This window comes from Elgaria multicarinata, chromosome 5, assembly GCF_023053635.1.
Source record: "Elgaria multicarinata webbii isolate HBS135686 ecotype San Diego chromosome 5, rElgMul1.1.pri, whole genome shotgun sequence".
Classification (NCBI taxonomy): domain Eukaryota; kingdom Metazoa; phylum Chordata; class Lepidosauria; order Squamata; family Anguidae; genus Elgaria; species Elgaria multicarinata.
The window spans coordinates 88,396,285-88,409,628 of NC_086175.1; the positions used below are offsets into that span (position 1 = coordinate 88,396,285).

Sequence of the window (13,344 nt, forward strand, 5' to 3'; positions counted from 1 at the left end):
GATGTACATAATAAAAGCGAAAATAAAACCAATGATAAAACCACGTACTATATGCATTAAAAAGTATTGTTTTTAAAAGCAGCAACAAAAATCCAGCATTTAAAAGAGAAATAACTGAGCAGCAAAAAAGCATAGAGGTAATTTTAAAATGCAGCATTAAACATATTAAAAAGTGAACTTTACTTTTCTCAAATCATGGCAGGCAGGATAAGGCCCAATGGCACTATTTTCTGGATGTCACCACAGTGGTGTTCTTTCATGTAAGGTTAGCCTTAGAACATTCAGCCGTTTCTGCTTTCAGAATGAAATAAAGAGAATGTGGCTCATCACCCTGCTCATTAGAGACACCCCCCCCACACACACACACAACTTTGTCTTTCGGAGCAGATATGGCAAATTGTTTTTCATGCTTCCATAAGTCACCAAAAACTACAAGCTAAATCACTAAACTAATTGGCTTGTGTACTGGAGATCCACTTGAGGATAAATTGCATCCGTGATTTGTGAAGTGAGCCCAAAATGTGTTAGCCATGAAGTTCTATCAATTTCCTTGGAAAAATAGGAAAGGTTAGTCTTCGTTCTGGTTACTTCAGTCATATCCAGTAGGGACATGGCTAATTTTTCTGGCTCAGCTCCTTATTCTTCCACTCTAGCAACATTTGGTTTCATCTAGATCAAGGCTGGGCAACATGTAGCCCTCAAGATGTTATCTCCAACACCTTGCTGCTTTCTCCAAGCATTTGCCACCTGAAACAACCGCCTCGTTTTGCCTAATGGTAGGAACAGCCCTGAAAGAGGGCACAATTTCATTTCATTCAATTAATGAGTCATCCTATAGCGAACACCTCCAGATGTTGTTGAACTATAACTCCATCAGTCCTAGCCAGCATACTCAATGGTATGGGAGGGTGGGAATTGCAGCTATCAGATTGAGAGAGAATTCCTGGGAGACATCTTTTATTCACTAGTAAAATAAATGACTTGCTTCTATGACATTATTTTGGGTTCATCATCTCTTCTTCCCTGTGCTTAAAATTTCTAGCCTTAGAGAACTGTTGTACATGAAGCAATGCATGGCTGACTACAGCTAATTCCCAAGCACATTCTCATCTACTAACAGAATATTCCCTCTGTGCATCCCTCCCCTGCTTCTGCAAGGAGTCAGTTCTTTTACTTGTGTGAATATTCTGCAGTGATTTCTTTACATCATCCAATAACATAAAATACAAGGTGTTCTGTTCCATAAATTACCTCCTTTTAATTTGCTGTCACTACCTTATATATGAATATTTTAATCCATCCTTATTTTCTTACATTGCTATTATTATTATTATTATTATTATTATTATTGTTATTATTATTATTATCATCGTTATTATTATTTGCGGAAAAATATATAGTAAGATATAAGAAAGGAGTGTAAACGACATTAACAATGGAAAGACTGAACACAAGTTGCTGATGACCAGAGACCGTACTTGTTAAAACATTTTAACAGGTTATATGATATATGTCAGAGGAGCTATTTCTCTGATACATATGCTATAATGAGCTAAATATGTGAGAATGGCTTCTTGTTCCTTTGCAATTTCCACCTATGTTATAGTAATGCGCATGTGCAATTCCCAGCGTACATCAACTATAAGATATTGTGGACTGAAGCTCAGCTCCCAAGGTATTGTCATCTTACAGTAGATTTACTCAGTAAGTCAATCCTTCCATTTCCAAGTAGGCGCTTTCTAACAGAATACTGCACATCCTTTCCCACCTATGCAGATACGTTACAGAAAATTGCTTCATGGCATTTGTCATTGTGAGGTACAGTGCACTGTGCTTGAGAACAGGTCATTGTCAATTTTCCAACATATTGTTTGGATAAATGAGATGCGTTACAGCTATCTTTTTAGGGTTACTCTCTCTGCTTATTCCATGCTTGCAACTCAAGAGATCTACATTACATTAATGTCACAGGCTTTTGTTGGTGTGGTAATGCCAATGGGCATTGCTATGTGAGGGCCCAATCTGGAGTTGGGTGCTGGGGGTGGGGTGGGGATGACGACACACAGATGGATGGACAGGATCGGTCTGTTCTATATGCTGCTTTATAATGGAATCATGAGTAGGTTTGTCAAGGAACTGGGAAAATGTACAAATCACGTTTTCATCCTGACTGAGGATCCTTGCGTAGTTCAAAGTAAAAATGTATGCATTATTGTGAATTCATATCAACATATCCCCCCTCAATACCTTCAAATGTAAAATATTTAAACTTGCTCATATCTAATGCATTTCTGGCTTACTTCAGTGAAATATCTGTGGGAAAGCCGTCACCCAAAACAAGTTTGTAATATCCAATCCTTTGCATTTGTGCCCTAGTATATGTACAAAGCAGAACTACAGTCTTACAGTTATGGTGTTTTGCTGGCAAATAGGTAAGGATGTGCGACTCACCAAAACTTGAGCTGGTTGAGGTTCTCCGATTTCCACCTTGAAGCTTGTTCCAACTCATGTCCATATTGGATTATGAGCTTTGGCTCTTTACACATAAAACTTTTTTTCACACACATTTTAAGTCAAAAGTGTACTGAAATGAATTTCTCACCCATCCATACAAACAGAAGAGCATTTACCAGGTGCTTATGTGACTTGGACCTTGAACTTCCAAACTTAAAGGCAGTATCCTAGAGATGTGTGCATGCTGAGCACAAAGATGTCAACCTGTGACTACATTTTGCTTACACAGAGGTTTATCAGACGACTGGCCACTTACAGATGTGCGCACAGCCTTTAGAATATGTCGTCCACCTCCTGCACGCCTCCTGCTCCTTCCACTTGTTTTTCCATAGCACAATAGAACCCTTTTAATCTGACCTTTTTTAAAAATGGAAATTGCCGCGATCTCCTGCTGTGTGCAGGAAAAGCGGAGCGATGAAAACAGCTTCTGAATGGGCCACGTGGTCTTTCTTTACTTCCTCTTTCCCCTCTGGGAAGAATGATGAAGTGCAGCAAAGCAATGGTAAGGAAACTTGATTTCCCCGTGTGATGACGTTCATAGTCAGCTGCGCCCCTTCTTAGAGTCAGAAGACCTAAAGACAGTAGTACACGCACTGGTAACCTCAAGGCTTGACATCTGCACTGCGCTCTACATAGGGCTACCATTGTACCTAGTTCGGAAACTTCAACTAGTTCAAAATATGGCAGCCAGGTTGGTCACCGGTACACCTAGGGGTGACCACATTACACCAACATTAAAATCACTCCACTGGCTGCCAATTAGTTTCCGGGCAAAGTACAAAGTGTTGGTCATTACCTTTAAAGCCCTAAATGGTTTGGGTCCAGGTTACTTGCGGGATCGCCTTCTCCCATATAGTCTGCCCCGCACACTCAGGTCCTCTGGGGTGAACTTCCTTCAGTCAGCTAAAACTAGGCTGACATCATTTTCCCAGAGGACCTTTTCTTCTGTCGCCCCCAGATTGTGGAATGGCCTGCCGGAGGAGATTCGTAAAATTAACTCTATATGTGATTTTAAGGCAGCTTTAAAGACTAGTCTTTTCCGGCAGGCCTATCCAGATCAATGTCAAATCATGAATTTTTAAGATGTATTGATTCCTGTTCTAATGTTGTTCCCCGCCTCGATCTAAAAGGAGAGGCGGGTAAGAAATAAATTTTTTATTATTATTATTATTATTATTATTATTATTATTATTATTATTATTGTCAATTATGTTAGTGTGTGGATCAACACAGATCACTAGTTAATGTAAATTGTGTGTGTGTGGTTGATTCACTTTCCCCAACAGGTAATCTGCAGTGTCATAGATGACACTGATTGGCACTGCATATGAACTCTCAATCCAGCTACCTGAAATATATGGTTGCGGCCAAGAGAAGACACATATGCAGACTGCCTACACACTGCTCCACAAGCACACATTCAGGCAGCCCATTTCCTCCCTATGTAACCAGGCATTAAGGGGCCAGCTCCACAGGGATCCTCTTGGTAGCACCAATTCACTGCAGCTTCCCAACATTTCCATTCTTCCTAGCAATAAGTCTGATAGCCAAATCAGGTTAGGTAATGTTACAGTGTCAGTGAGGGCCACATAACTAATTCAGAGTGAAAGCAATGTTTCTTAATAACATCACTAATACTGGGAGGAAGGACAATTTTAAAAGGAAAAAAATAAGTGAAGGAAGCAACTGCTGGTCAGGGCTGTGAAAACAAATGATCAGGCATGAAATTAAGCCTTTGGGGGCATTAGGAACATTTGTTTCAATTTCTGAAAGCCTCTTTTTAATGTAAAAAAAATCTAGAAAACATTTGCTTCAGTCCTAATGCACATCATATATTTGCATGCACACATTCTTCTTGCTGAATCTGGTCATTGGTTTTTACAAACAGCAGCAATTCCTCTGATAGCAGAAGTGTGAAATTTCCAGTCCTGATTGAGAGGTTCTGAATGGTTCACACTTTGGAAAGTTAATGTATTATTTCAGATCTTACTTTAAAACATGTGCCAGAATGAGCTAACTGAAAATCTATGCAATTAACATCACATCTAGCTTGTCCCTAAATGGGACTTCCTTCTAAATAAACCTGCGCAGGATTGGTGTGTAACCACATTTTTTCTATTTGCCCATCCTGACTCCTCTCCCAGCTCTTCCCAGGTTAACCATTTACCACAACAAGCACAGTACATCGCAAGCTTTATGTAGGTCATCTTCCCTTAATAAGGCCTAGCATTATTTAGAAAGCTGAAACAACTTGAATTCTTGCTTCTTTTGATTAGAGCACTGAGGACACATGGAATCTCAGTAGCACGTTCTTTTACTGAAGCTTATTTTAGGGACACTCATTATGAGCAGAAAAATGGCTGCAAGGTTGCTTTTTGAGGGAGTAAACAAAAATCACAGGAATAAATTTGTTGTGTAGAGAATTCCCCCTCATTGCATCTTGAATTCCTGCAGCAAAACATGCTATCACTCTTATCCAAAGCAGTGTGTGTGTGTGTGTGTGTGTGTGTGTGTGTGTGTGTGTGTGTGTTGTAAATCCAGAGATGGGATGATGCTACCTAAATGTGACCTCATTCATTTCATTTCAGGGTATATACATTTTTCTATATATGAGCTGAGGTAAATCTATTGAAGTGAATGAGGAAAACTTTGGATTGCTTCATCAAAGCTTCAAAGCTCCAGTGGCCACAGAAGTTACCAGATCAGGATATATGTCTAATGAAGCATCTCTTTTGTACATTTTTCAGCTGGACTGTTGGAATAAAGGACATGACCCCACAATTCATTCAGCTGCAAGGGACACTGAACCATTTTTTTTAAAAAAAAATAGTTGAAAAGTCTTTGGGGTTAGGTTCAAACAGAACTAAAGAGAGAATTTTATATAAACTCATACCCTAATTTAAGTTCAAAATACTAACATGTATTATCTCACATGTATTATCTCACCACCCATGACAGAGCAGTTCAGAGATTGAAATTTAAAGTCACAAAAGCACATTGATGTCTTCCTTTCACATTGATAAAGACAATTTCAGTCAACCTGGTTTGTACATCTGTACAATTTCTACCAAAACTAAATCTGAGACATGTCTGTCCCTTTCCTCTTGGATTCACTCCCTGGTAACATTGTGAATTACTGACATTGAAGTGTTTTCTTCTGAATAACAGTGGAACTACAGTGTTTCAAGGTGCCTCCAGTCTCATTTCACAACATGAGAGAGGAGGGTCAACACTATTGCACCTAGTCAGGAACCACTTGTTTGACTTCATAATCTATGTTTATAGTACAAAAAGTACACTACTGGTTAAGTGGACCAGTTGATAATGATACCCACCCTCAATACAGAAGGAAGGAATGCCTGAAGGAATGTGAAGGACTGATTGTGAGGTATATCTGTTCCTTCAGTAAATATTATCCATTGGGATTAATAACCTCCTTGTCTGGGTTTAATAACATGTATTATTTTCATGAAAGCAGAGTGCAATAAATTTGTAGTTTCTGGAGACTTTTTCTTTTTCGTATTTTAGGGGAAAGGACTGCATTCAGATGTCACTTTAAACCCTGATGGGTTAATAAGCTACTCACAGTAGCTTATTTTGAAAATAAGCTACTGTTATCCCCCACATGATCAAGCAAAAAATGTTACTCTGCATAGTTTATTAAGCTACTATGCGTAATCTGAGTCATCCCCCTGCCTCCTGTCCTGCTGCAGTCCTACCGCCCCAGCAGTGGTGCTGTTTCACCCATTGACAACACCATAGGAGCCTCTTTTAACCTTCCACAGTATTCCAGTGAGAGGGGAGAGGTTAATTTAGCGCTTCCAACTTCACCCGACAAGGGGGTGTATGGCTCTAAAGAGCTGGAAGTATGCAGGATTGGGGCCACACTTCATAACAGCCTCCCCTAGTCAGGAAGGCACCTGATGCACTACCCAAACCTTGCACAATTACGCATAACGGAGCGAAAACCCCAGGTGCATTGAAAAGGGGGGTGGCGCAGATAAACACTTGGAAGTTTTCAGGATCAGGACCAAACTACACACACCACATCACCTAGTAAAGATGCACATGAGGCCCATTGAAAACCCTGCATACTGACAAAACCATGTGATCAAAAGCACCTTTTCACCAAAGAGGAGGCGGCTATAATTCCATGGAAGTTTGCAGGAGTGGGACAAAACTTCATACACAGCATCCCCTGGCAAGGATGCACACAAGGCAAAATTACAAGCCTGGCCAGCTGCTGCCATCGAGGCAGCAAGTGCAATCGGTTGCTAGGCAGATCATGGAAACAGAGCTCTGCTGGCTGGAGAAGAACAATGGCAGCAGTTTTGTACTCTTTTGCCAAGTGGCTCTGTAGGCAACCAAAATAACACACTGTGACCACCACACAACACGTTAACCCATGATGGGTTAAATAACCCACTCTGCAGACCAAGGGTTATCAGAGTGTAAATTTGAGGGGTGGCAAAAGTCACAGTGCACTTTTCAGACTGTTGTCTGCCCTGTATCACCAGAATGCACTGTGGAAAGACACTGCCAGTGAGCTATGTGCCCTCAAAATAACTACCTCCCATTTCATAGTCTGTGAATAGGATTATGGTAGTCAGAGGGAGGCATTTCCCCTCTGTGTTAACAAAACTGAGCTGAGCTGAACAGAAAAAGGAACATGATAAACAGGTAAAGATATTCCTTCCTAGCCAAAGCTCAGACCTTTCGCACAAAACCTTTATTAACAAGGCAAATAAAAGCATATGTTTAGTAAATTTGTATATTTTATAACAATATTTTAGACTTTTGATTTCTTTTTAAAATTTTATTTTCTGGCCTAAGCATTCAGAAATGGGTAAAAAAAGAACAACCCCTAATCAGATGATTTAAGAAAAAGAGATTCTGTTTCTTTAATGGGCTTCAGGGAAAGACTGTTTGGATTGTAATCTAGTTATATCAGAGATAATGAGGAGAAGAATCTCATTCTGACAGTTCTGCCTTTTGGTTGATATTGAAATTGCTTTCCCCATCTGTGTCTGTGTACATTTGGGAATGACAACATTGGTAGTTTTGTAAGACAAATAATGGAATGTCTGGAAATAGAACTTTGTTTGCTTTGAAACAGTGAGCAAACATGATGAAAGGTGCATTTTCCGTTTGCTATTTAAAATGGTTTCATGTACTGTAGTCTTCTTCTGCCTTTTATTATCCCAAACCAGGGTGCTAAACTATAGCAAACTTTATTTTTGCAGATGTTAAATATTTAAAAGAAGAGGATGCAAATCGGAAAACATTTACTGTCAGCAGCACAATGAATTTCAAAGCAGATCGCAGTGATGATGGTGCAGTCGTAAGTTGCAGAGTAGATCACGAGTCCTTGAACTCCACACCTCAGATAGCAATGCAAGTTCTAGAAATACACTGTAAGTATGCTGCATATGTCTTATATGTATGTCAGTACAGATGCATAGAAATATCTATTATATTTCTGAAGGTATATGTTTTATTAATTATTTGGATTTTTGAGTAACACATTCTTCCTGTTTGGGACAAACCTAACATTGTCCTACGGGTTTATATACAATAGCATTTGCCATCCCCAATTTGAATTTTGATAAATACCTATTAGAAGGTTACACAAAACTGTCCAGGCTGAAGTGCGCTGACAATTGTTGGGGCCCATGACACATACCATATACTGCTTTCATAGTATTACATCCTGCCTGGTGTAGATGTGTCATGGGCCTCAACAGTTGTCAGTACACTTTAGTACCACTATAAAGCAGTAGCATAAATCCTGCAGTGCACTTCAATACCGCTATAACGCAGTAGTGTGGCTCCTGCTTTTTATATACCGCTTTCATACCGCTTTCATAGTGGAATATCTTGCTTGGTGTAGATGAGCCCTAACTCAACCAAACTGAAAAACCTGAATTTATTATTTATCAAATAAATGTTATAAACATTATTCACGGACCCGAGCAACGCCAGGCATATCAGCTAGTTTACTAATACAAACAACCTCCATACAAGCTACAAATATGAAATATAGAGATCTATATGTAGAAATTTGGCATCTATATTTTTAAAATAGTAAATCCTACACCAGCTGTTTTATTTCTGAAGGAGGAAATGCCACGACTACCAATATTTTCACACATTGTGAATGGATTTTCATAAACATCAAAAGAAGCAAGGATATTAGAGACTGGATTTTCTAAAACCTGGACAGTTTATTTTGTTAGAATAAATGGGAAATTGTATTAATAAGAACTATATTTTAAATTAGAGCTTTGTGATAAACCACAATTTTTTGTTTTATTTATTTATTTATTTATTTATTGCATTTCTATACAGCCCAATAGCCGGAGCTCTCTGGGCGGTTCACAAAAAATAACTGAAACGTTTTACCTGAAATGTCCACAACTCCCATCATGCCTTGGCCAGAGCAACCATCTAAACTTCAAAAACAATAAGGACACCCTTTCTACCAGCTAAATAAGATGCAAACCTAAGAAAGTAGGGAAGCGGATCTTAGTGGATGCAGGGAACTGTTGTATGCATGTGCTCTGAAGTTATTATTATGAAAAAAGGAAAGCAGCCAGAACACAGAATACTTTATTGGCATAATTTACTATATAATAACTTCATTTAACAGGTTTTGACAGAGAGCCAGGATGGTCAAGGCCACTCGGGACTTGGGCCTTTTATCTGATATACCTGTGCTCTGAAGATACACCATGGCACTTTTTAATTTTAATTTTTTTAGTTAAATGGTGCTGGTGGCATTATGCCACTGCTATGGGGCCACATAGTTTTTTTCTGGTACGTTGTGCAGCCAGACCTATCAGCATGGCAAATTTCAAGTTTCTACCTGGCGTTGCTCAGCCCCTCTAAGGTAGGGTGACCATATGAAAAGGAGCACAGGGCTCCTGTATCTTTAACAGTTGCATAGAAAAGGGAATTTCAGCAGGTGTCATTTGTATATATGGAGAACCTGGTGAATTTCCCTCTTCATCACAACAGTTAAACCTGCCGGAGCTATACTAGAGTGACCATTTTAAAAGTGGGCAGGGCACCTGCAGTTTTAACTGTTGTGATGAAGAGGAAATTTCACCAGGTTCTCCATATATACAAAAGACACCTGCTGAAATTCCCTTTTCAATACAACTGTTAAAGATACAGGAGCCCTGTCCTCCTTTTCATATGGTCACCCTATCTAAGGCCTTAGCTAGACCAGGCTATATCCCAGAGTGTTTGTGTGCTCCGTTCCTTTAAAAAATAATTTTAAAAAGCGGGCGCGACACCTCTTCTCCAGAGGTCGCCGCGCCTGACGTGTAAACGAGGACATCCCATGATACTCGCTTTGCGGGATCTCCCCTCCTCCATCTCGGACTTACCAGTAGGTCTAGCAAAGGCCTAAGTTATATGTCTGCGAGGTAATCATCTTAAATTAGCAGTCCAGTGCTAGGTCTGTGAGCTAACTTTAAAACAAATTAAATTACTTTCTCTCTCTCTCTCTCTCTCTCTCTCTCTCTCTCTCTCTCTCTCTCTCTCTTTCTTTCTCTCACTCACCCTCAATGCCTTGAAGCTGTTGTCATGATTTTCCTTGTCCCCACAGAAAACAAAAACTACAACTCCCGGCATGCCTTTTGCCCAGACCTACGACCTCCTTCCTTTCTGCTCCCGATAGAGTCTAGTAACTGAGGCAGCCAACCCAGGTGCTCTCTTTTCAGACCCAGGATGGCAAGCCACTTCCAGATGATGGCTGCCAAAGTCTGATAAATTTTTCCCCCGCCCACCCAAGGCATGCTGGGAGTTGTAGGCATAAGCCGAGGTCCCTGAATAACATGTTAATCTTTGAACACTGCCTGAGGTGTGGTGGGAAACAACTGGAGAGCGGGCCATCTTAGTTGTGGCACCCTGCTTATGGATTTCTTTTTCCAAGGCAGGCTTGCCTAGTGACTGCATTAATGGCTTTTAAGTGCAAAGTGATTTATTTATTTATTTTTTAAAAAATAAAAATTCCAAGGCTTTTTAACTTGATGAGATTTTTTATGCTGCATTTTTTCTGATATAACTAAACCACAACATTCCAAGACAGATTCAAGAATTACTGAATAAAATTTAAGATTTTTATGTAAAGGCCTGACTTTTCTATTGAAACAGAAGAGTGAATGGAGGAATGACTGATAGCTGAGGCTAGAATGGAATCTTGAGCAGGATTAGTGGCAGTTGGGGAAAGTCAGTTGGAAAGAGAACAAAGACAGTTAGTGAGAGCTCAGGAAAGTGAGGGCTGAGTTAGGACTGAGAGATAGTGACGTGGTTTGCACATATTGACCTGGTTTGCTAACCCATACTTTATTTAAAATCAGCCACTCTACATGCCAGTACACTCTACATGAGTTGTCCCAGCATGCCTTTGGAGGCCCTCAGGTGCCCATGTCCTCTGAGAGGTGCTTCCCTCCTCTCATTGCCGATGCTGCTCTTTAATAGAGGATTGAGGAGGAGTATTGCGAAGGAAGGAAAGCAAGCAGCTGTCAGGGGATGTTCCCAGCTCCAGCCAAGTCCTGCCGGGACTGCCCCAGCCTGCAATTCTTGCCCACCAAGTGCTCCATCAGGAGCCTGTACTGAAGGGTCAGGGCCACCCCACCTATTTCTCGGCATGCACAAAGTGCTTCCCTTCCCTCCCTCGCTCCCTCCCTTATAAGGGTGAAGGCTGTGCCTGTGCTTCCCTCAGTTTCTGAGTAAACAGCAATATCAGGATGGGGTGCCTTTGAGCATGCCCAGAGTTCGGCTTCTCAAAGTCATGCTGTTGTATCTAGTTATGATTTTAAAACCACACATGGCAGGTGGGAGGAGGCACCACAAATAGAAGCAACCCATTTATGTGGGTTGTTTCCTTTTATGTGGAATTGGTTTGAATGCTCGAGACTGACCTTAGGAATCACAATGGCCACCAACAGCCAGTAAGTCTGGCCTCCCACCCAAGGCATGCTGGGAATTCTGCCCAAGGCATGCTGGGAGTTGTAGGCATAAACCTTGGTTTTTTATTAAATCTTTAAAAATATGTAAAACCCTCAAATTAATGTTTTTTAGATTTTTTCTGATCCATTTACACAAAGGCCTGTATGGGTGAACAGTATTAATGCAGTACCATATGTGGAAGTGGGTAAACATTTCAGGACATATGTGACACACAAATACTTTCTGCTTTATACGTAGAGAAGCTATTCAGAGGCCCAGTTTGGATGCATCTCCTTGACTTGATAAGCCAACATATCAAGGAGACTTCATTGATATTCATGTCTATTCAGAAATAACCAGTTTGATTCAATGAGGCTCCAATGAGGTAATTGTGCATAGAATTGAGGCCTTGTGTCTGCATAAGCTGTCCCTTCCATTATATCTCAACAAGAAAACTACAGTTACTAAGTTCAGACCAAACCAGGACCTTAAACCAACTTCAAATTATGGTTTACCATCCTGTCTTGTTTCAATCCTAGTAACCATGGTTTTCCATTGTTAACTGATGACTGGAGAGAAGGAATGGTGCATGGTGCTTATTAAGCCAACATTTGTATGTCTAAACAGGGCAACAGTGTAAACATCATCAGAATTCAACAATAATACTGATAAGTAGACTCCTTGTAGAGTCCATTCTTGTATCAAAACCCTATTAAACTAGAGTATATTTTTGAGTTTGGCTATCTGGATTGTGATTGCACTGATCACTTTGGACTTGCCTGATTAGCAACTAACGGGTAATTGGAGACAACAAAAGCAGGGCATGCTCCTCACTGGCCTGAATTCCTTCCCCAACCTTTGGTTACATTTATCAGAGTTTTGGATGAGCCTGAAAGGGTGCCTTCAGGGCAATGAGCTGGCTCCGCTCCACCACCAAACTCTGCAGTAACGCTGCTGCGGGGTGACAGCAAGCAGTCTTGATGTAGGGAGCGAGCGCGGGCTTTCTGGCAGCCACTAGGCTCATCAGGCCCGCTCCCTCCCCTTTGCCCAGCTTCCAGCAACCAATCCAAGGTCGCCCTGCCCAGGAACCTCCTGGCACAACACCGGAGTGAGAGTAGATGGTGGAAGAGCCATGCTGAGCTCGCTCCTGCAGGAAAAGTCAGGGTAAGTCCCCGACTTTTCTCTTGCGCATCTTCACCTCTTTGCCCCCCGGTGGTTCCGAATTGGCAGTTATGTCATCTAATTGATGGAGCACTGATTCAGAGTCACCATGGGGAAAAGACGACATTTAGACAGCCCTGGAGTCAGCTAGAAACACAATTTTCAGTTTTAGATTGAGAGAAAAGGTACTGTACACATTTCCCTAAAGTTAGCTGAAAACAAGTGCGTAGAAATAGTAGGATTAGCGCTTCCAATATTCGGTGCATAGATGAGTTTAGTTTTATAAATGTATATGTGTTAATATACACACACACACACTCATACACAAATATATTGTCCCATTCAGATTTAGAAATAAAATTAGAGAAATAATCTCATCGCTAACTTTAACCCTATAAAACTTTTGTCTCACCAAAAGGTTGGCCTATGTTTATGTTTACCTAGTACCAGCTATTTTTTAAGCTGTTGGGGCATGACGTACCTTCCCAAAACTATTCTGCACCGTATTGTTATCAAATTTAAATAAAATAGTCAAGATGGTTGTCACTAGCTATTAGATAGTCCTTTTGAGAGCAATAAATGTAATCCCAAATAAACCTTAGAGAATATGTATATTGTTAACCTTTTGCTTAGTGTGATGATTTCTCAGTGATATTGGAGCAGAGATGTAAAGGAGAGAAACTAGACATTAGATTTTAAACAAGGCTTCAA

At 40.5% G+C, this 13,344-nt stretch overlaps 1 protein-coding gene across 3 annotated transcripts in view; it reads left to right on the top strand.

Annotated features, from left to right (window-relative positions):
* The window catches only part of CADM2 (cell adhesion molecule 2), a 527,339-nt gene that overhangs the window by 391,582 nt on the left and 122,413 nt on the right, over window positions 1–13,344 (top strand). For all 3 annotated transcript variants that reach the window (XM_063126769.1, XM_063126771.1, XM_063126770.1), the window contains one exon: window positions 7,758–7,928. In XM_063126769.1, coding sequence (XP_062982839.1) covers window positions 7,758–7,928 — 171 coding nt within the window. The remainder of the gene's footprint in view (window positions 1–7,757; window positions 7,929–13,344) is intronic.